This window comes from Poecilia reticulata, chromosome 4 (assembly GCF_904066995.2).
Source record: "Poecilia reticulata chromosome 4, P_reticulata-male-v2, whole genome shotgun sequence".
Classification (NCBI taxonomy): Eukaryota; Metazoa; Chordata; class Actinopteri; order Cyprinodontiformes; family Poeciliidae; genus Poecilia; species Poecilia reticulata.
This window is the reverse complement of record NC_088833.1, coordinates 14,017,198-14,041,413: the sequence shown is the minus strand read 5'-3', so window position 1 is coordinate 14,041,413 and position 24,216 is coordinate 14,017,198. Positions and strand designations below refer to the sequence as shown.

Here is a 24,216-nt window from a genome sequence, read left to right as displayed (position 1 = left end):
TGCTAATTTCTAGGTTATATCCCGTCATAAGTGTTATTTTGATGGACTAATGACGTTGCTATTTTCAAACACCAGGGGGCAGTATCTGCTAAAGGTTCGTTTGGAAGTCGCATAGAAAGGTCTAGAAAGTTAACCGGTAACTGATTGCTTAAATCCTCTGAATGGATAAACTGAAAACTTACTGAAATCAATTGAAAGATATTGATTTACATCCACCCAAAAAGACTAGACGAAACAAAACCGCCACTATCTAATTTTACAAGTTTTGCTTCTTCAGTGCAAAAGTAGGCAGGGCGGCGGCCGTTTGCACCGCCCACTCGCTGATGCAGCATCCGCCGATGAGAGCTGAAATGCGGCCTGTTTTGTTTTTGGTTGTTGGCTCGGCACCACAGACATGGCGGCGGGAGACTCGGAGTTTAGGTGACTCCCTCCAGCAACCTTTCCAGTAGCGTTGAAACTTTTTTGAGCATAATATCACAGGAGTTAGCGGGAAACTGGCAGCTTTGGTGGGCAGCCGGCTCCGCCTGAATGACATGATGGAGGTTACGGCGGAGGGAGAGGCGGAGGAGCGCAGGCAAGTGACAGCTTGGGCTGGGCGCTTTACCTCCGGATAGCCGGGGGTTGGGTTTGCGTTTTTGTTTCGCCAGATTAACAGCACAGCACAGCACAGCACAACACAACTAAAACACGCATCGACATTCTTTTTTGTTGACTGTTTAGATAAAGGTGGCAAGAAATGTTTTGTTTTTATTACAGAAGCGCCTTTAGCGTGAGTTTTAGCTGTGATGCTAAGGCTTAGTGGACATTTGTATCCAGTCATTAAAAGTGAAGCTGTTATCAGACACTGATTACTTTGACAGTTTTGTTACGTTACGTTATCTATTTGAAATGACTTCCAGTTATCCATTAGCTTTATTATTGCAAATTATTAACTAAGCGCTCATAGAGAAAGGCTAATCCCGGTCAAGTTGTGCTAGCAGCTAATGCTAACTGTTAAATAAGGTTTTGCAGGTTCTCCGTGCTATTGTTGCATTTAGACATACGAATTCGGACAGTTATGTTACTATTCACTTTTTTTTCAAAGTTATATGATTCTAGTGAATGGTAATATAAAAAACAACAACAATAAAACAATTAAGTTGTATTCTTAAGCAATTTGGGTTTTCTCTGTCCGTTCACATATTAGAAGATGTTTTAACTGTAAAATCTCCATCAATGTTTGACAAATTTCTACATGTGCCCTTTTATACACAATCCGTTGTAAACTATTGAAAATGTCAACCGCCTCTTTGAGTTGGATTTTTAACACAGGAGGTTAACACTTGAGGTATTTATAACCTACACAAGAGCAGTGACATTTGTTCTCTCCCAGAGCTGCAAGAACATAGCTCAGTTCAATTAAAAAATACTTTTTTAACTCCAGAAGCAAATTAAATATTTTAACTTGTACAATTTTCTTTAAAGAGTTGTTGTAAATGGCTTTAGGCAGGAAGGAACTTCTGTAGCTGTCTGTATTACAGCAAATCTAAAGAAACCTCTGATTGAAGACTCTGTTGTAGGGTTTGACAGTCATCCCCAGAACAGAACCATCTTTCATTATCAGGTTGTTGAGCCTTTTTAAGTCTCTGGTTTGGATGTTGCTGCCCCAACATATGATGGCAGAAGAGATTTTACTCTTCACAACAGACATGTAGAGCTGCAGCAGCCTACTGGAAGCACTGAAGGACCTAAACTTCTTTAAAAAGTACAGTCTGCTCTGTCTTTTCTTGTAAGTTGCTGCACTGTTGTGTTCACACTGTTCTCCAGTTGAACCCCCAGGTATTTTTACTTCCCCACCATCTCCATTTATTCTCCCATGTTAGAAATGGTGTTTGACCTGACCCTATTTCTTCTGAAATGTACAGTCTTCTCCTCTATTTTGTTGAAATTCAAGATAAGATGATTGTTTCCATGACACAAACTGATCCGCCTGCTCTCTGTACTGAACTTCTCGTCCATCTCTGAAACACCTGATTACTGCAGAATCATCTGAGTATTTCTGCAGATTTGCAGAATGGTTTGGGAGTTCCTAAAGCTTGTTCTTGACACATAATCTGGGTTATTTTTTTTATTTTTTATTGTGACTTTCATTTACTGCTGCAGGAGGACTTTCCAGGAGTGATTTTTTTTTCCTTAGTTTTTGTTCCTCTTCTTTCCACCTCCAGCAAAAAACAAACAAACAAAAAAAAAAAAAAAACAGATTTCTCTGCTCCTGTACAAGCCTTTAGACACACTCTGTCCTCTGTAGCTGTCTAACTTCAGCTGGCTCTGCAGTATGTGAGGAGTTTTATCTAACCTTAAGCCAGTTACATGATGTGATTTGATTAGTGGCTGACCACATTTCACACAGACAAGATTTGTTCTCATAAATGTGACCCTCTGCTCTATCAGAGTTATCAGTTCTAGTCTGATAGAATGTGTCTACATTTATCATCTTTCAGTCTATTTTAGATGTACATTGTGTGACATATCTTTGACTTTTTCATTACCTAACAAAAGCACAAAGTTATCATAACAGACTGTCCCCTCCAGATACCCTCTACAGATTTGTTCTCCTCTTGCAGCTACGTATCTTTAGAGGGTAAAAGGAAAGTACTGGATTAAAACCAGCATGACTATGAGCTGTAATGTATGTAGGATCTCATTCTGATGGAGCAACAGGGATTTCAATATGAATGATACAATAATGTCATTTAGAAAGTCAAATCAACAATGTTGAAGTTTATCTATAATCAAGGCTAGTGTGAAATGAGATATAAATTCCTAGATCTCTTATGTTGTAGGTAGAAATGGTTATAGATATAACATTTTCTCTGTGAAGCATTGAGTTGGACAGGACAGCTATTCACTGGACTGTAACTTTCATTAAGTTGCTGAGACATCCTTTTTTTTCATGGAATGTGTTTTGATCTGTTGAACCACATTGCTGTCACCAGCACTTCTTTACTTCCTTCCTTAACCTCCTCACCCTGCGTCTTTTTTTTTTTCTTTCTTTCTTCATCCCGGTTCCCTTTTGTGCTTCCAGGAGGGAGCAATGGAAGCTGCTGTCCAGCCTGAAGACCACGGTGGAGGGCCTCGTGTCCACCAACAACCCCAACGTCTGGTCGCGGTACGGCGGCCTGCAGAGGCTGCACAAGGACATGAACAACATCCTCGGTCACAGACTGAAGAACGAGCAGGTCGGGGGATGAAGCTTTGTTTCAGTTTTCTTTTTCTTGAAGATGAACTTCATCTTTCATCGGTGGGCGTTCTCACACTTGAGCCCAAGTTGCAGCTTTTGATCAACTTTGACCCTAATCATCAACTTGGCTAGCCAACTGAAACGTTATTACGTTGACAAGTGATTGAAAACATAATGTAGAAAAGTTTTTTTTTTTTTTTTAAGCCATTTTGTGAACCTTACTATGGTTTAAAGGAGGCAATAATAATAATAATAATAATAATAATAAAGTGATATTGATCATTTTACCTTGGACTCAACCAGCATTATTGTTATCAGGCAACATCCCACACTTTATTGCAATGCTGTTCTTTATAACTGCGTTTTGTTATTTATAAAAACTGATATTTCTTAATGTTTTAAAAACTGGTTTACCGTTGCAGATGTACTACAAGCAGCGAGATTACTGGCCTTTTGTTTGGTGTGTTCGCTACATCAGCCCCCACCTCGCCATGCACGTTGAACAGGTATGGGCTTCTCAGAGAGGGGAGCAAAAGTGGAATCTTGGCATCAGATTAAAATCTTTGGGGAAATTTACTGTAAATGTAAACTTTGAAAAAGAGAGGGTGATTTCTTTCAGTTCTGCATTTTTAATGTGCACATTACTAGACCTAGAAACTTTGTGTCAGTTTCTTGCTTGGCGAGTTTGGAAGTGTCTTGAGAAAGTTAAGCTACAAGGATAATTTAATTTTTCTATGTTTATTTAAACATCAAAGTAGTTCTAGATTTTGAACATATCTTTACTGCAAATTAGGACTGTTTGCTGCGATGATATACCTCCTCATTTGGTAATTTAAGATAGGAAAACAATGATTTCTTTCATAATATAGGATGCGTAGGGATTCATCAAATAGATGTGGGCTACTATAGCATCTAGTTTACTAAGGATTAAAAGGATAACAAATTGAATTCATGCCAATGTGTTCTCTAGTGTGAATTAATTTGCGTAAGAAAAAGGATGAAAATCCGCTTTAGAAAAAAAAAGTGCATTTGGAGGGGCAAAAATCATTAATCATAAAAAATGTCAGGCATCCTAAATCTTCTTATGTAACTTGGTAGGCGTATTTTATTGTTATGTCATGTGAAGAATGAAATGAATCCCCACAGCTCTTTGTTTTTGTGGGATTTTTGAGCAACAGATGGACTATTAGTAGCTGAAATGTAATTATCCTAATTTTTTGCTGCTGTTGCTGATCAGCAGGGCTTAACTGTGACATAACAGTCATGTGATCTCTTGCTTTCTGTTCTTGTTAGTTCAGGTTAAGTGCTGTTTTGTAGTGCTTCCAAATAACAAATAACATGTTTGCTTTGGATATAAATATATATATTTTTTGTTTTCATTTTTCAGTTCAGTCACCTGGAGCCGGTTCTGAGCGGCGGGGTGCACAGAGCCGGTGAGAGCCACAAGGCCGAGCACTGGTTGCTGCACAGCTTGCAGGTTCATAAGCTGTCAGCTCAGCTCAAACCTCTGCTGAGGCATCTGGGAAACACACGGAAATATTACAACGGTGAGTGCACTGGTTGGGAGTGAAAATCAAACACTGTTTACTCCTTCTGTGTTCTCCAGTGGTTCCTGTTTACATGTTTTTTCTTTTTTTTGTTTTTTTTGTTTTGTTTCTTCCTCGTGTCCGTGCCCTTCAGACGACGCCTTCCTGCTGAGCGAGCCTCATGTGACGGCCATGTTTCAGTGTCTGGAGGCTGTGGAGCAGAATAATCCCAAACTGCTGGCCCAAGTAGACACGGTTGGGGTGGGTTACTCAAGCTTTCACGTGTGCTTCAAACTGCCTCTGTTTGGATGGTGAAATTAGTTCACCATCATCCATTAGTCAAGTATGGTTGAGTGCAAGTTGTAAGGAGTATAAAAAGGAATCACCTCAAGTAATTTCTTTCCTCCAGCTTTCCCCGCTGAAAGGCTCTCCGTGCCTGAGTCTGCTGAAGAGCCAGAGCCTGTGTGTGCTGCCAGGGGCCCTGGGGACCTGGAGGAACGCCGACACGGCTCCTGGAGGAGACTCTCTGAACCGCAGACTAACCACCTCAAACTGCTCTCTGCGAGAAGCGGTCGCAGCCAATTACAGGCCAGCAAACACTACAGCTGCTAGATCCCCTAAAGGCAACAACACAAGTGAAGAAAGCATCAATACCAAGTGTAGGTTCTATGTGTCTGAATATATCTACGTCATGTTTTCAAGATGTGCTAAAAGGATTTATTAGCAGGTTGTCCTTTTCATTTATGTTTTTTCTTTGTAGTTGTTAGGATAAATATTAAATAGGTGAAAAATCTATTGCTGGTTTCTGCAGGGTGAGTTCATTATCTTTCCCAATGATTGACAAAAGAACAAAGGTTATTGATCCATCCTTATTTCTCCTTCTCTAATGTCACTTTTTTTGAATCGTCAATGATGTTATGCTAGCTAGACTATTGGTAGATGGTCGTCTTTTCACCCAGATTTTCAGCAAATGTTTGTAAACATATTGGCTATGTTGCTGTGAATTCACAGCAGTTTGTGAATTTACTGACTGAACTAAACATTCAGAAGGCTTGTTTGCGGATGAGATCAGTATTTGAGACGCAGCCACCTCATTACAGAAACTATTTCGATGTTTTCTCTAGCAGGAAATGACTTTTTTCTTTTTCATACTCCAAGTTACTATCAGGTTAGGTCTCTTTTATACATAAAGATCGAAAAGCTAGAGCTTTCGAAAAATTTTGAATAGTCCAAATTTTAGAAATGCAGATGCTGCTAGTACAAATGCTGCAGCCAGAATCCCAGCCAACACCAGGGAAGTGAAGTCTTACTGTTTGCGAAATGAGAGATTTTAGGCAGTGAATTTTCTCAGACCTACTTACGTTTTGGAGTTGATTGTCAGGCGTGAACCGTGTAGAGCGCTCATATCATCGGTGTCCTACAGCTATGGAGCTAGATGAGGTGAGGCAGCTCAACACTGGAACAAGTTGCCTAAAAACCTGAGCTGTGCAAAATCTAATGTAGTTTATTGTCCTGTTTAAATTGGGACTCAAGAGATTCACTGCAACTTGCCCATAAAAGTCAAAGTTTACATTCAGTTTGGTATCGTATTTAGTTTTCTTATTTTAACTTTAACATTTTTTTTATTATTCAGTACTTAATACGTTTATTTCTTATTTTAATGTAATTTTCTTCACTCCTTTTTCTTTTCATGTGCTGTTGCACAGCTGTGCTTCCTCTGCCTGAAATTTGGCATCAGTAACAACCGTAGCAGAGTTCACCTTTTTGCGCAATATAATAAACCAAAGTAAACATGTTTTTCTGTTTCTCTGCAATTTTCTGTGGTAATATTTTTGTTGATGCTGTGATGCAGACACTACCTCTCCAGCCAGCAGCGCGGAAACTCCCTGGGTGGTCGTGTCCAGGCCGGGGGATGGTGAACAAGGTGTGACGCCATCTCCTGGATCAATTTCCGTCCCTCATATCTCCCTGTCGGAGTCCCCATCCTCCTCCGTTCAGCCCGAGGCCGGGGACTCCTGCGATGGCGACTCCGACGACGGGCCGGAGTATCTGGCTATCGGTAACCTGGGGCAACGCAGTCGCCGCGATTCCCGAAGCTCCATCCACAGCAGCGAGCAGGACCAGACTAAGGAACCCTGCACACAGCAGAGTTCCCAGACCTCCACCCCTCCGAGGCGCTCGTCTTTCTCAGAGGGCCAGAGGGGCCTCAGCAGGGGGGCCAAAGCACACACCCGCTCGTTTTCGGACACGGGTATCAGTCAAAAACTCAGGAATGGTGAGTGACGGGGACTGAATGTGCTAGACAACTAAATGCTCAAATATATTAAATAATGAAATGATTTTAATGATGACATGTAAAGTCGAGCTGTTTTACTGGGCTAGTTATTTAGCAGTAAAAACGAAGCGGATTCATTATCAGAGGGTTCCTACACAATCTGGGAAAGTCTGGAATTCGATGGGAGTGTTTTTCAGATTTGGATGAAAATGTTTGGAAAAATATTTTGATATTCAGACTTTACTCCCTAAATAATTTTATATCCATCTATCTGTCTATCCATATTGCTCTCCATCCATTCCTTTGCTGTGCTGGTCTGTCTTTCTGTTTGTCCATATAACATGTAAAATATGTAGGAACCCTGCCTTTGTAACTTCCTGCCAGAGAGCGCTTTAAAGTTGACCCAACTTCCTCTGTTTTGCTCAGATTTGTTTTCCCTTTCAGCTCCAGTTAAACTGTCTTTCTCCTTTATCTCTCTACTCTCTTTTCACTCACATGCGAAGGAGGGGGCCACAGAAAAATCACCATAATAATAGAGGATCCAGTAGCAGGTTGGCGGTGCAGTTTACCTGTACTCCCATCATTTGACCCCATTTCACCCTCCCTTACTTTTCTTTTTACTGCATGTTTATAAATTTTACCCTTCTCATTTCCAGTCTTGTGCTCAGCTCGCGATTGGTTCCTCAGGAGCTCCATTTTATAACATTTTTTTTCCATTTTGATAAATTGTTTCAAATTCATGAAACAAATGGTTACCTCCTTTGTGACTTTTCTTTTGTTCATGCACATATTTGGTTTCTGTTTCCTGTCCTATCATTTCACTGAAAATATTGCAGGACTATGACATTTTTAATGTGACTTTTTTTATGTTCAACAAGGTGAGGCAAAGAACTTTTACAATCAAGAATTCAGCAGTTTTTATGATTAAGTCCAAAATTGTATTTAGTTTAAAACACTTTACTCCATAGTCCAAGTTTAATAGTATCTACTACAGTTAAAGCAAGTATTGAACAAATTTTTCTCAGTTTAGATATTTCTAATGGGGTCAGTGGCTGGAAATTTCCACCAGATGTTGGCATCAGCCAGCAAATTCATCCCCACATTAAGTCGTGGGTGGAATAACACACAGACTTCTGGTAAATATGTAGTGAAACAAAACTTGCTTGGTTAAAAACAACTTCCAGGCCTCTGTGGGGAAACTGAGTCACATGCTTTGCTGAGGAGTGATTCTGGCCCGTTCTCCCACACAGCCTGTCTCTAGTTTTTTCCATAGATTTTGAGTTGGAGTCAAGATAGATTATGGACTTGTTCCGTCTATTAAGAGCTTCCTTGACCGTGTGCTTGGGATTCCCATCTATCCTGGAAACACACACTCATTATCAAAAAAGGACTAACTGTCCTTTTTTCAAGGGCGCCCCACACTATGATGTTTTTAGGAACCAGCTGCTTTATTACAGACATGTGATGTGCATATCATGCCAATGGAAAGACTAGAAATGTATTTATTCAGGAAAATTGATGTTCAATACTTATTTTAAATTATTTTACTTGTTCCTCCATGCAGGTAATATCCATGATTTATGTAAACAAATATCAAAAAGAAGTTAAGCATTTCATTGTCTTCCATCACTTTTTCATACACGTTTCCATTAAGGCTGTAGAATGCAGCCTGTAGAATGCAGTGAATAAGGTATATTTATAGTTTGTAAAAACTTGTTTGTTTTTGTTGTTCAGAATCAGCAAGCGACAACTCCAGCATGAAAGACTACAGTCCCTTCTCTCCTCAGCGCAGCGATGCCAGCACCCCCAGTTCTCTTTACATGGAATCCTGTGAGTCTCATATCCTGTTAGAAAAGATTCGCCTTTTCTTCACGTTCAGGTTTCAGTGGTATTTTGTTGTTTTTGAAAGAAGCAGAAGTTTGTTTTTATTTTACTACAAAATACATAATTAAACACATACCCGATAATTAATATATCTGGTATGACTAAGTACTTGTTTTTTTTTTTTTAAGCTGAATTGTTTTTTTAGTTTAGATCAAGAGCTCCAAGTTTGCATTGCAGGGATACAATAAACCGTAAAAGGAAAATTTCAGGAAATCTTTCTTGGAAGGAAAATATTTCAATTTCTTTTTTTATTTAAGCCGACAAAACATGTTTATAGTCACATAAACATTTATTGTTTATGTGACTATAAAATGATTTGCTGATGCAAGTTTTTACTTCCATAAATTCAAAATAAATGTTTATTTTGAGCTTCTGCTGCTTGAATGACCTAAATATTGCCCATTATATTACTCCAACATGTTTATTGTTGATAAAAACAAACAAACCTTTTGACAGGTTTTGGAAAAAATCTTAAAATAAATCATTTTAATTTAACTCGGAAGCAAAATCTTAGTGAAAAGTTTTGGAAAAGTCATCCCTTTTATTCTGCAGACAAAAAAAACATGTTTATAAATGGCTTTGAGCAAATTCATAGATATAATAAGATGAAGCTTAATCAAACATAATTTGTTTTCCCTTGTTTGTGTGTTTTGCGTATTGACTTAAAGTTGTGTGTACTGTGTTGACATCAGATGGGCCCCAGTACAGCAGTGTGCCAGATGGGATGTTCAGGAAGCCATCGAAGGGACAGAGCCTCATCAGCTACCTGTCAGAGCAGGACTTTGGCAGCTGTGCTGACCTAGAAAAGGTAGAGTCCTGATTCACGTCGGGTCACGGTTTAACAGGATGACAAAGGAACTTGAAGAGTTTAAATTTGGGAGATAGCAACATGTTGGGTAATATCCATGCTTTGCAGGAAAATGCTCATTTCAGCATCTCGGAGTCCCTCATCGCCGCCATTGAGCTGATGAAGTACAACATGCTGCGCCAGGAGGAGAACGGCGAGGAGGAGGGAGACAGCGACTCCGAGATTCAGCAGCTCAAACAAAAAATCCGTCTGCGGAGGCAGCAGATCCGCCGCAGCCGTCTGCCGCCCTGCACAACCTCCCAGCACCGTACGCCAAGTTACAACTCAACACCCAGCTCTCTCTCAAAATATTCAACTAATTAGTATTTTACATGAAACCTAAATTCTGTAAATAACTTGTTGGTAAGGGGGGCTTAAACTTTCTTTACCTCTTTTAGTTGCTGATGTGATGTGGGACAAAACATGAGAGAAAACCTAACAATCTTTTTACCAGTAACGGGTTCCGCACATGCTCAGAAAAAAGTCACATTTGTGATATTTTTTTGCATAACTTGTTGAAACTATTTCCTTGTGCTCAGATTTCCACTCCACTGACAGCGGAGGCTCCAGGAGGAGCTCTCAGGACTCCTACCAGGGCCTGTCCGACTCCGGCTCGGCCGAGGAGGTGGAGGAGTGTGAACTGCAAGGTACAGAGAGGGAACGAGGGATAAGAATGGAAAAAAGTTACAAATTTAATTGATGTTTTATTTTCTACAAAAGAAAAAGTTGATCAGTTTCATCAATATAGTGAGGTGTAATTAAATAATGCAGGGGATCGACTTCACTTCTAGCTGCTTTCAAAGATCCAAATTTATTACTTTAATCCAAACAGAAAATATTTTCTTTAATTTATATCCTTCCCAAAACTATTTTGTAAATTGATTCCCCCCCCCCCCCCCCCTCCATTTTCTTCACGAATCATCATCTCATAACATCATTGGCTGCTCACCAATCAGCTTATATCATCTCCTATAACCTGCAGGTCAGAGTACAGCGGCCAGTCTGCTGACTGTGGATGTAAAATAGTCCTACTGGCGACACGTGATGAGCCCATTAGGGGCTCATATGGGAGCTCCGGCTGTAAAAGCTTCATAAAATCTCCCGTCATCTGAAAACCTGAGATGATTAACAGAACATCTACGTCTAAACATGGATTATGTTGATAATTAATGATTCTCTTGGATGCGTGCTCATTAAACCCAAGTGCGTTTCATTACATTTTTCAGTACTGTTGATTTATTAACCTTTGACGTTCACAGCTCCCTTCTGAGTGCAGACTGTGTTTGGCTGGAACACTAACACACCTCTGTGTCCAGTGTTGAAATGTCTGAGTGGGTGTGCTCCTGTGGGCAGTGACAGTGCTGAATGTTAGTTTCTGTCTCTCAGATGGCTGTGAGGGCCAGTCCCTGCTGGCGGTGTCTCAGAGCGGCCTCTCCTTATCACTCGCCTCCCTCTTCTCAGGTATCTGCTGGCTGACTCGCGGCCGACGCAGCTCCGTACGGCTCTATACAGAGAGGAAGCGGGTGGCTCTGATCCAAACTGGGGGAAAAAAAAATACCAGCTTCAAGCTTCACTGGACTTTATGAAGAATCTGTAATTTATAATGACTTTGAAAAGTATTCATACCGCTTGACATGTTCCAACCACAAATTTATATGTACTTAGAAAGTACTTGAAATTTTATGCAACAGGCGATCGACCATAATTGTGAACTGAAATGGAAGTGGTGTAGTTTTTGTTAAAAAAAAAACCTGGGAAGCGTGACAAATTTTATTTAGTGACTTGGAGTCAATAGAATAGAATAGAAATTACTTTTATTGTCCCACAGTGGAGAAATTCATGTGTAACAGCAGCAAAGTGACAGAACATTGAGAAATGTAGTTGAACGCAAAGATTAAAAGAATGTAAACTTAAGGACGATATACTGTAATGTGAGGGATTGATTACAACAAACATAAATGGCTTAAGCCAACCGGTGTAAGATAGTTTGTACAACAACCTCAGCTTGTCTTTAATAGGTTTGCGCGTCTAATTTCAGATTTGAATGAAACTTGTGCAGACCTGCTTTCAAGTCTTTCCACAGATTCATAATTTGATGATTACGCTTTGGCATGTGCCATTACAGTGTAACTCTTACCTTTAGGCTAGTTGTTCGACTTTGAAGCTGAAGCTTTACTCCAGTAGTGAGTCTTTTGCTGAGTCTCAGACATTTTCTTGTTGCATGGCCTCATCTATCACGCTGTCAGTTCAGGTCAGCTTCACTGTTCCTGCTTTGAAAAGCGTCCCCCAAAGCGTGAGCTGCCACCACCATCTTTGTTTTGGGAATCGTGTTCAGGGTGCTCTGCAGTGCAAGATTACAATCCTGACCAGAGAACCTTCTTTAAGTTTTTTTCCACACCACTTCCTTCAGATTTATGTTTAAAAAAAAAAAAAAAGTATCATTTTTCTTCAACTGCACCAGGTTTCATTTTTTATTAAATGCATGAGAAAAAGTGAAAAAGTTTAAGTGGTATGAGTTATTTTGAGAGTTACTATAAATTTGTCTTAAAGCACGTTTTTATTAGGATATTATAATGTGATGGCATTTCTTTTCTGCTGGACTTGGGATATAGTTTGTCGTTGTGCACAACAATTAGAAGGTTCTAGGAAAAGTACAGAAAAATAAATATGCCTTTTCTTTTAATTCAATTTACAAAGGCCTTGTCTTGTTTATTCTAAAAGAATGATTACTGGAAGTAAAACGCCTGGTCATTGGGCTCAAAATTGTGAGTTATAATTTCGTAATAAATAGACATATTTGAACATCTGCAGTGTTCAGACCAACATCATAATTGAGTGATTTGTTTGGGGGTTTTTTTTCTATAGAAGTAGCCGTTAATAGTGAGATTAGTTTCTGTGTTACTCTGTCTTGTTTGGAGACGAGCCAGCTGCCTCCTCACCCGAGTTGACCTGTGTGCTTGTTACTCTGCTGATTCAAGGCTTTGGTGGCGCAGGAGACCTGTGTGCCTGTATCTGTCGGCTTTAAAGGAGGAGATGAGTGAAACTAGTGGCATCATGCTGTAACTGCAGCTTCTTCCATTATCATAATCCATCCACTTCATTATTTTATGTTTTATGGTAGTGAGTATTTCTAATCCTCTTGTACATTTCCTGCACATTTTGTTATTTTTTTAAATTTTTTTTTAATAAAAGTAAACACTGTGGCTTGTAGGTACTGGGATTCAGTATCTAAAATAGGAAGCAACATATTAAGTGTTTCCTGATTTTTATTTATTTAATTTTTTATAATTCTAATAATAATAATAACCTGCAGTTATTTTCTGCTTCATGTAACTTAAAGAATCCCTCACCTTGATGGTAGATTCCTCAACAAAAAGTCTCTTAATTTTTCTGCTATGATTGCACCTCACTCCTCTTTTTGCGACAGACTAAAATTGTGTCAAATTTCAATCACCAACTTGCCTGAATAATCAGCGCAGACAGAGCCATCGTCTCACGCTAACTCATCCAAATCAAAATGTTACTCTAATTATGCAGATGTTTTCCTCTGCAGAGCTAAAAAGCCTTTTTATTGACTTGATTACCGGCTCTTTCTGCTGAGAACGTCTATTGGACGTGTGAAAGGCTCCGAGTGTAATCTGTGCTATGTGACAAGCCGAAATGTTAATCCTGTGATGAAGAGAAACTGATATGAGGAAAAATCCCCTATAGGCGTTCTCCTGCTCTGCCAAACCTGTTCTACTTATTTCCTTTCTTTGGTGATGTAGAAGAATCTGTCAAGCTTCTGCTGCATGCTCCTGCTTTAATTTAATAATCAACTAAATGTTTTTTTCTTCTTCAGTAGATTCCTCATTTTGTAAAGTTTAAATGTTAAAATGCTTCAGTTTAACTGTCTAATGGCTTTTTGTACTCTTCCTGTAGTTAATTCTCTCTTCTAACTTCCTGATGGGGAAACAAAGCTAATGAGAAACTTCTTCCAGTTTTTCTTTTTAACTTGCTATAGAATTATTTTCCTTCTATTTGTAGCATTGAAGTCTTTAAATCCCTGAGATACTTTGAATATTTTATGGTACAACACCCTTCACAATGAGTAGCACCTCTGGTAGAGATCTGTACTAGTGTAAAATAAAATTTCAAAGACTCTTATTTGATATTCTTTGCTGTGAATGGTGGCAAAATAAACCGAGCTCTTTATTTAGCCTTTAAACACCATTTGCTACTTGAAAGAGATGTTCATTTATCTTTCCCATTTTGAAGATTGGATAACTATTTATCTGTTTGACCTGCATTTTTAGAGTTGCTATTAAAATTTTGTTTTGCTGTTTTGCCCACTGAATAATGAATTCTAATTCTATTTCACTTTATATTTATTCCCCCAGGGAAACAATAAGTCACAATTTTTACTGATTTAAAAGTTTCTCAACACTCTGGTCAGCTTTAAATTTGATTTTAAAGTACCAAAATGCTTCAGATTCATTCATTTGTTGGGCGCTTCTCTGGTTGTGGCAGGATCAAAGTTAGTAAAAAGTTTCGTATTGTACTGTAATCCAAGATTAATTTATTTTACTGCTTTTAACTAATCTCTACCAGTGGTGCAAAAAAAGTGAGAATACTTTGTTTTGCAGGTTAAAACTTGTAAACCTGTGATGTCCTCTGATTAAACCGCTCTGTTCTCGCTGTGTCTTTAGATGCAGACATAAAGCGCAGCGTAAGCTCCAGTGGCAGGTCCTTCCTGAGCTCTGAATCCATGTAAGCTGCAGTTTTGTGCATTATTAACAAAGTCTCTTTGGTTTTATCTTTTGAATTCTGGTACTATTTGATCTTATCATTTTTATTCTCTGCAATGTTTTTGTATTTCGCAAGTTTAAATCTCTCAGAAAAAGTAAACTGGTACAATAAAACCAGAGAAAACCCCTCATTTATCCTCCAGAGACATTTTTCAGGAACTTCCATTTTATATAAATTTGCATCTTTTCTGCACCGTTAACCAGACTGGGGGGTTTTGTTGCGCTTCTGTTGATTAGCAGAGACCAGGTGTGGCTCTTTTAAGAGGTATTTACATGTTGTTCCTATTGTTTGTTTTTCTTTAGCTCTCCCTCCTTCCTCCAGTCTAACTCGGCTGAGTCGGTGGCGATGGGTTTGCTAAGGCAGTTCGAGGGCATGCAGCTTCCTGCAGCTTCAGAGCTCGACTGGCTGGTCCCAGAGCACGATGCTCCACAGAAGGTGCAACGCCTCATTTTAATCTGAACTAAAACACGATGGTCCCTCGGACAATAGTTAAAGGTTTTGTGTTTTGCAAACATGATCTGGAAAGCAGTGGAGCGTATCTAAGCTTTCCTCTCGTCTCCTACCAGCTGCTGCCTATTCCCGACTCTCTGCCCATCTCTCCTGATGACGGAGAGCACGCAGATATCTACAAGTTGAGGATTCGAGTTCGAGGCAACCTCGAGTGGGCGCCGCCGAGACCGCAAATCATCTTCAACATCCATCCTGCACCAAAGTCCGTAAACATAAGTTCTCCCTCACTTTGCTGCCTTTTTAAATCAGTTGTTTTAACCGTCATTTACTGAAAAGCTTTTCATAAAATTTATTGACTTTGTTGCAACATGTGGGGCTTCATTTTTATCAGAGCTACCTGCCAAATAAGACTGTAACAAACACTGGGGATTTATTTAAAATAATTGAAATTTAAACTTCAACACTCGATAAAGTCAAGGACCTAACAAGCAAATATTTTTAGTAATGCCATAAGGTAAACCCATCTTCTTTGTCTTCACATTTAAAGATATTTCTAAAAATTACTTAAAAATTGATTGTAGATGTGAGTTTGCATAAGACCACTGCAACCTAAATAGCCAAATTGTTTGGTCTTTCGTTTCATTTCAGGAGGAAGATCATTGTTGCCAAGCAGAACTACCGCTGTGCTGGATGCGGCACCAAAATTGACCCAGGTATGACCTGCAGTTACAGTAATACTAATGCACAACAGGAAACAAAGTGCTAGATGGTTTTAAATTGGGTTTTACCTTTTTGACATTTCCAACACATTAAGACACATTAATGCTTAATAGACTGACTGACACTTCATTTATAGTCTATTTCTATGTTTTTATTTTTTTCTTAATTTCTTTGAAAAATGGTTTGCTTTTAATAGCTTCATTCATCATCTCAATTATGTTAAGTTCTCTCTGTTATTAAAAATACTTTTTTTTTTTTTTGCATTAAAGTTACAGTTGTCAGTTTGTCACCTGTTTGAGCCAATCAGACTGAAAATCTCCTACATTTTTTTGTCTTAATTGGTCAAATTTATATAAAAAGTGGCAATTAGATTTTTTTATTTTTATTTTTGTTTGACCACGTCTTCTCTCCCTGTTGTTTCTGCTGGCTGCCCTCGCCTCAGACTACATCAAGCGTCTGCGATACTGCGAATACCTCGGCCGCTACTTCTGCCAGTGCTGCCACGAGAACGCCCAGGCGATTGTTCCCGGCCGAGTTCTCAGGAAGTGGGACTTCAGCAAGTACTACGTCAGCAACTTCGCCCGGGACCTGTTGAGCAAGATTTCAGGAGACCCTCTGTTCAACCCGAGTGACATCAACAACGGCTTGTACAAGAAGATCAAGTCTCTGGAGTCTGTCAGGGTGAGTTCAGAGGCGGTAACATTTTCCATGCTGATGTTTACGAAGACTCACGGGTTGCATTCGGCTAAAGGAGACATTTCTTATCCTCACAAACATCCCAGAGGGAAGAATATCAAGTCCGCAAAGAGTGAAATGACAAACTTGTGACCTGCTGCATTTTGAGTAATGAGTTGGGATGAATAGAGACATTCAGCATTTATCAGCTGCTCTTAAAATGATGCTAAAAAAAAAGTCTCTTAATGCTGCTTCAGTGGCACACAGCATTACAGAGCTGCAGGGTGAGGAAAGAAATGGCCAGAAACAGGATTTTAATGTTTTTCACACAGCTTAGTAGAAAACGGATTCTTCCTAAAGAATATTTATTTTAAACCACCAGCGATATCTGAGGTTTACATTATGGTGTTTTTACCTTCAAGTAAATTTATTCTGCAGTGAGGCAACCTATACTTGTCAGCACTGACGTTTATGCCTAATAATTAAAAAGAAATGACCCCAAAATAAAATGAAAAGCCCAAAACTTATTAAATAAACTGATAAAATGTAAGTGTTTAAAATCTGTTTTTGTAGCTGTTTCTATATATTTTTATTAAAATTTGGATTTAGACTTCATTGTTCACATTTAGTTAAAAGTAAAAGCTCATCATCAGCTGACTAGATCACTTCACTCTTTCAGGGTTTTGTTTGAGAGATAAACCGATTGAAGGAAAGCATGATGATGTTTAGACTCCAAGGGGCCAGACTTTACTGAAGTTTCTTTTTAAATGAGTCGTTTGAGGCTTTTTGGACATGTTTCAAAGTTTTTGCTGCTTTTTTTTTTTCTTACTCTATTTTGGTCCTGCCAAGATCATTTATTATTTTCTGAAGTCTCACCCCTTTTTTATAAGGAGCAGTCAATGTGTCTCTGTGAGAAATTAGCATTTTAAAATGAAATGGCTTCTTATAACTTTTCTGCTTCCTCTGACTTCAGTTTTAGCTGTTTTCACATTTGTGATGGTGGAAATGGCTAAATTTGAGTATTCCTCCTTCAGTAATAGCATCCATACTGAAGAGTGTTGTGGATAACATGAGCTTGTAGCAATTGCTGAATGGAAAAGGGTTGGATTTCAGCAGTGCTCTAGACCAAAAGCTCTTTAAAACTCCAATTCTATTTATGTTGTATTTTTTCATATTGAATACTTGAGTAACTTTTTTTTTTTTTTTTTTCTTCAGGTTTTAAGAGTGCAACTTTTTCACATGAAAAATCTCTTCAAGACTTGTCGCTTTGCCAGAGGGTAAGCCTCTCTGTTCGCATTAACCAAAGCCTGTTTGGGATGGAAAAAGCTCCTGGACTGGAGAACATCACCCGTTTGCTTGTGCGTCTTCCTTTCAGGGTTCTTGACCAGTTTGACAGCGTGCCGGGTCACCTGACCGAGGACCTTCACCTCTTCTCGCTCAACGATCTCACTGCTGTTCGCAACGGAGAACTGGCTCCTCGGTTGAAAGAGCTGCTTAAGCTTGGCACCATGCATGTGGCTGGTTGCGTGGTAAGACGGCTGCTATGACAACTGGTTGACTTCATATTAGTGCTGCAATTATTTGTTATTATAGTTATTAATTATTCTGATGATTAACTGGATAAAAATATATAAACTGGCACATTCTGCAGATTTTTTCCAATTAAACACTTAAGCCTTTTTGACAGTATAATAAATACGGCAACACTTTATTTGAAGGGGTGTGCATAAGACTGACATGACACAGTCATAAACATGACCTAACACCTGTCATGAACATAAAGAAGTCTTTATCAATGTTTGACTGTTATCGTGAAATGTCATTCGGTAAATAATGACACTTTTAATGCAAAGTTGCTCTTAATGTTGCATTGAAAGTCCATTAAAAATGCCAACTTTGCATTAAATTGTCATTATTTACAAAATCATGCAAAGTTGGCATTTTTCTCATGCACATCCCTTCAAATAAAATGTTACCATAAATACTTTAAAGGAGGAATTTTATTTTTTCATTTCTGTCTTTCAAACGGGGGGAATAAAAATGCAACAACACAGCATTGCTTGAGTGTCTCATTTGTAGAGAAACGATGTGTCTTAAAAGTTCAGCTCTTTCTGCTTGCCTTAATACAGTGTAGGGTTGAATATTTGAATTAACTGATTAATAATTAGATTTTTTTTTTTTACAGAATTTATATCAGGTGAAGCTAAAACTATGCTACTCTTAATAGTTCTGGGTTGAACATGTTTACAGAAGTAGTTTTTTTTTTATTCTTGAATGCAAAATGTTTATTTTTTTGTACAGTTTCAGTTTAATTACCGCTCTGAGTGTTTTCTTTTAGCATAATGTGCTTCTTGTGAGCCTGCATATTTCAGGTTAACAATTATTCGATTACTAAATTAGTTGACGATCACTTCAATAATCGATTCGTCACGTTTAACCCGATTAATCGCTTCAGCCTTACTTCACATTGTCCCAGTAGTTTTTAATCATTTTTTTGCTTTCTCTCTCCCTCAGTTGTGTCAGGCGAAGGGCTTTGTCTGCGAGTTCTGCAACAACGACAAAGACATCATCTTCCCTTTCCAGCTCGGCAAGTGCCAGCGCTGCGAAGGTGAGCCCTCAAGACCCCAGTCCTCCCGCATTCCCTTTCAACTAAACTGGAGAGACTGGAAGATCCCGACCCCTCGTAGACTGGCGAGAGCGCTTTCCAGAGACAGGAAAGAAGGGGAGGGCGGAGAGGAGCTGGGGGTAGATCAGGAGGTGAACAGCAGAGAGCAGCAGGATGGAGGAAACGAACGGAAGGAGGAGTCCAGGGATACATCCGCGAGAGAGGGAACGCTTCGGCATTTTAGTGCTGGGAAGACGGTTAACTCAGTTCCCTGGATTGTAGAAAGTGAGAAGCAACAGGAGAAGATAGGGATAGCTGAAAAGGAGAGGAAGGAAGAGCTTGAGAGCAAGGGAAGTGAAGATGAACTTGCAAGAAGAGAAAAAGTGAGTTTGTTGAAGCCTCTACGAATAAAGAGATTAAAGCAAGACAGAAGTGATAGTGAAAAGTGCAGCAGCCTTGAGAGTTTGGATGAAGCAGGACAGGAGGGGAAAGGGCGCAGGGGTAATCGAGTAAAGAGTTTCTCGAAAAGAAATGACAATGAACAAGAAATGGAATCGAAAGAGGAAGAAGGAAATGAAAAGTGTATAAAAAGATCACTGGTAAGAACAGAGGAGGAAGAGAAAGCTCAGAAAGACACAGATTCAGTAAAAACTGAAAAAATTTCCGTCTTCAAACTACTGAAACTACATAAGCTAGCAAATGTTTTTTCAAAAAACGAAAGCAAGGAGGAGAAGGAAGGAGAGAGCGGCGAAAGTGACGTGGTAGTGAATGCGGAGGTGGTGAAGGAAGAGCGAGAGGGTACAGCAGATGCAGCCGAGACGAAATGGAGAAATAAAAAAACCCGCAAAGCCAGGAGATTAACTAAAGGCAGGGTGAGCGGAGGGGAGGATGGAGCGTCGACAGAGGAGAACAGAGAGACTGAGGATGGAGATGGAGGAGTTGGAGGTCAAGAGTAGATGCTGAGGAAGATTTATTTATCTGGAAAGTTTAATAAAGCCTGTTTCTTGAAATTAGAGAGCACTATTTTGTTATAACTGCTAGGTAAAAGTACGAGCCGTATGCAAAACAGTTTTAAGACTTGTTATATTTATATCCAAGATTCTTTTCCATTTATTACACATTTTGCACTTTTTCTACATTTTCTCTCTTGTTTTACTGGGTTTTTTTTTAATGGTCAATTTAGAGACTTGAGATTATGACTGTTTTCTAGATAGAGCAAAAACTGTTCAGTTCAAAGCCATGTCCTGCTGTATGTTTATTTTTTAGAAAATGGGTTTAAAACTAGAGATGTCCTGATTGAGATTTTTCTTTTTTTAAAAAAAATGTGAATCTGAGTCGATAAAGCCAAAACAGAGTACCAGTTTGCTGTTTTCTTACAACCAATTCCACGTGTGTTATGACTCGGCAGCATTACATTGCAGTAAATGCCACACTATTACAGTGTTACTGTAATAACTAACTGGCTCAAGCTGTTAAGCTGTTAAGCTTGAGCCAGTTAACTCATGCTTCACTAACAGCCATCATATTTGCTCTCTGTTTTGATATGGAAATTAACTCTATGTAGACTAGACCTGTGGGTAGATCGTCATATCGGTGGCAGGATATCATAATAGAAACAACAACAAGATCTCCTGGGTGGTTCGCCCAGGGCACCAAACAGGCTAGGACTGCATCTGTGCACATGTGTGCCACTGTTACAGAAGTGATGCAGTTGTGACCGTCATATCACACCATATGACTAACAACAGCATTATTTAATCCTGTGCTACAGTGTGCTGTCTGCACATATCATGTTTCACTCGCATCGGCATGCTAGCTGCTTGAAACCAATGGATCAAAGATTTTGTTTTTCAACAAATGATCAGTGGATTCTTAATGTGCCTTCATGGTTGAAACAGTTTAGCTCTGTTAATTGCACACCCTTGATCCCAATTCACATGCACTACGCAGTATGGGATTGTATCAGGAGTTTCTGTCCTGTCTTTATAGACGTGACGGTGCTTAATTTTCAACAAAATCCCTATAATTTCCTCATGTTTAGACCCACTTAATATGTACTTTTTACCATTTTTGGATTAGATTTATTAAATTGACTGACAGTCAATAACTGATTGAATTTGAACATCCCTAACCTCTTTATTAGCAACTTTTTAATGAATTGTCATTTATTAAACCCACTCTAACGGTGTATAAAGCTGTAATTTGGTGTGTTGTGGGACAGTGAGTGGAGCTGTAGCTTCAGCATCATGGTCTTTTGGAAATTTTCTCAACCATTTTAGACATCTCTCACTGCCGTTTCGCACCCTTATGATCTTCTTGTGGTGTGGGAATCTTTTTAACTTTTCTTCATTTACTGTTTTGCGTTCCTGGTGTTACTGGGCTGGTGTTGGTTTTGGCTCTTCTGGTTGCACAGCTGGTGGTGGGTAGATATTTTGCCAGATGGTGGTGGACATCCGATTTGCAATTAGATCAGCAAAAATGGTCTTAACTGGATAATTTGTACCTCTAGGTTAAACTCAAGCTATCCCTTCTGGTTCCAGAAGGAATAGCTGTCATATTTTGTTCTGTTTAGCTTTGAATGGCTGCCTTCATTAGAAAAATAATGCTGCTAAATGACGTCACAGAAGGTGTGCGTCCCCTCTATCGTGTTTACAGTTTTAAACTCCTTTTGGTTCTGAATTTCAAAATGGACGCCTGTCAGAGTTGGTTTCTCCTCATGTTTTTCTGCCTGAGCAAGTGGAGGATTTTAGTTTGATCACTTGCGTTGTTCTCTATTTGATTTTCTTTATCCGCTAGTTTTTGGTTTGCTGTCAGAATTCATCTGTGATGTTGAAGAGATTATTTATGCCTTGTACAGTTGTGGCTTTTTATTTATTTATTTTTATCTTCACTTCAACTTGAAATAAACGTGTTTTTAAATTCACCTTGAGTTTCATCTCATGAATCCATCTTCTTAGACATGATGTTTTTCCACATTATTTCGTACGAGGGCAAATGAAATGAAGTGCTGCACAGGTTGAAACTGGTTTCACTGCTAATGAGCATCAGGACGAGTCTGTGCAGGTTTAATGTTGAGACTCTGAGGGCACGAACTGCTTCCTCCCATCTGCCTCGCTGACTTTCACCTCCGTGCTTTTTATACGCCCGTCCTCCCTCAGCTCTGCTTCTGATTGGCTACTTTTTTTTTCTTGTGCAACTTATCTGACGGCGCGCAAACTGGTTGAGCCTGTTTGCGACTGGCTTTTGCACGCAGTCCGACGTGTAGTTGTCTTTTTGCGTGCTAATGTTCCTGTGTTCCTCCTCCCCTTTCAGAGTGCCACGCCTGTTACCATCAGAGCTGCTTCAGGACGAGTAAAGACTGCCCCCGGTGTAGGAGGCTGGCTGAGCGCCGGGAGAGGATGGCACGCAGAAACATGGAGGAGCAAGAGGACGAAGGAGGGGGAGACTTGGTGCCGGCAACACGATGACCTCAGGAAAGAAGAAGAATTGGAGGACAAATCGACGATGATTGTAGCCTCTGACCTTCTCCCCGTCTCCAGCTCATTCCTCTCAGATCACCAGAGAAAGCTTCTTTTTTTTTTTTTTTTTTGACCACGTATGGAAGTGGAGTTTTGAGATGAATGTTTTCTACAAGCCCCTTCAAGATATGCACTTTATTTTTATTAATGCTTGAAAAGTATATCGATTATTATGCAAATTTAGCTGAATTTTCTCCACAACGTGGGCAAAAACAACTAATAAGGCATTCTTTTAAAATTGACACATTGAAGATTTAATTTCTTAAACCTAACAAGCTAACAATTCAGCCTTTACGCCTCAAAAAAATCTGTTGAATTGTTTTGATTGAAAATTATTTTTAAGTTTATTATATTTATGTAACTCTTCTCCTCCTTACCAGCTTTCCTCAACAGTGCTGAATCATTCCTGTACAAATAGACCAGCTCTGTATGAGAGATCAAACCTGCGGCCTTGCACAGTCACTTGATGCTAATAATTTTGCAGTTTTATCTGCAACACGAGCCAAAGACCATCTTTAACTTTCAGCACTTGTGTGTTGTGAAATGTAACCAATCTGTCAACAAAATAAGAGTATTTAATTTAGCCCGCGGCTTGTCCCTCTTTACACATACTGGTAAAATGCTTATTTTATTAGTTTGACATTTTGTTTCGTTGACGCCTAACATGGTAGGATTCATTTATTTGTGAGAATAACACTGGAAGTTTAAAAATGCATAACTTTTAAGATTTGACGAGTAATAATTGTTTAAATGGACTTTTCAGGTGCAGTTTTGTTTTATTTTGAATATTAAGAAAATATTTACAATGTGCTTTTCTATGTTTTGAGCCTTATGTTTTGTGTTTTATGCCGACCTTTTGTGACCAATGAGCATGTAACGGAAACGATGGTGGAGTGTCTCAGCAAAGCTGAATTTGCAGGAACGGGAGTCATTGTTGCAAACGTTATCGGTAAAACTGGAAATGATCAGTCGTCCTGCTGCTTGGGGTGCGTGTGTGTGTGGTAACTAAAGTGGACTTTGAATGCGTGTGCATATTTACCTGCTGCCCTTGCTGATTTCTATTGTTGCAGCTTTTGAGATAACTGCGTGTTTGGTTCTTTGCACTGATCCGGTGTGTTCTGGTGGAGTTTGGATGTCATTTTGCTAATGTTTGTTTTAAGAACGTGAACTTTGAGCTTGAAATGTTACTGACTCTAATGATGCCTGAAGCGGTTTTGATCTAATGTTGTAATAACTTAATTCATCACTTTCTTAGGTTAAACTCAAGTTTAGCAAATTGGCTTTCTGTGAGGTTTAAAATGATCGTCCCGTTCATGTTTGGGGGTTATGTGACATTTTTTTATTTTATTTTTTCCAGGTAACTCCATGTGTTGTCTAAAGAAATGAGATTAGGTGAAAAATTGTATTTTAGACTTTTTAGAAAAGTGTTTTGCACTTATGTTAACGATTAGATTTTCATATTTTTCATTTGTGGACCAGTATAAATGAGCAGAAATGTATGTTATATTTATTCTCGAGGTTTCAAATAGCTAATAAATGGTTCTACTTGTCATAAATAAGATCAGCAAAAATAGTCTTAACTGGATAATTTGTACCTCTAATAAGTCTCATTACTAACAGCTAATCTCTTCACAATGGATCCATTCGTTGTTTATGCACTTGATTTTTCTTCTTTTTTACTAAAGAGACTTTTCAGTTTAAAGTGGTT

At 39.1% G+C, this 24,216-nt stretch overlaps 1 protein-coding gene across 4 annotated transcripts; it reads left to right on the top strand.

The window, feature by feature from the left end:
* The first annotated feature begins 82 nt into the window (after window positions 1-82).
* Window positions 83-23,091, top strand: rubcn (rubicon autophagy regulator). 4 transcript variants are annotated; one of them, XM_008406828.3, is made up of 22 exons: window positions 83-574; window positions 3,065-3,218; window positions 3,643-3,726; window positions 4,608-4,767; window positions 4,901-5,007; window positions 5,156-5,405; window positions 6,599-7,021; window positions 7,525-7,572; window positions 8,756-8,851; window positions 9,598-9,713; window positions 9,822-10,020; window positions 10,292-10,399; window positions 11,139-11,213; window positions 14,441-14,501; window positions 14,843-14,975; window positions 15,107-15,252; window positions 15,639-15,703; window positions 16,153-16,391; window positions 17,601-17,662; window positions 17,761-17,914; window positions 18,900-18,993; window positions 22,303-23,091. In XM_008406828.3, the coding sequence occupies exons 1-22, from the start codon at window positions 534-536 to the stop codon at window positions 22,455-22,457; spliced, it is 2,970 nt and encodes a 989-aa protein (XP_008405050.2). In that variant the 5' UTR covers window positions 83-533; the 3' UTR covers window positions 22,458-23,091. The 4 variants fall into 4 exon arrangements, with proteins under 4 accessions (XP_008405050.2, XP_017159994.2, XP_017159995.2 ...); XM_017304505.2 differs by lacking the exon at window positions 7,525-7,572 and having other exon boundaries at window positions 84-574; XM_017304506.2 differs by lacking the exon at window positions 11,139-11,213 and having other exon boundaries at window positions 84-574.
* Window positions 23,092-24,216: the final 1,125 nt, after the last annotated feature.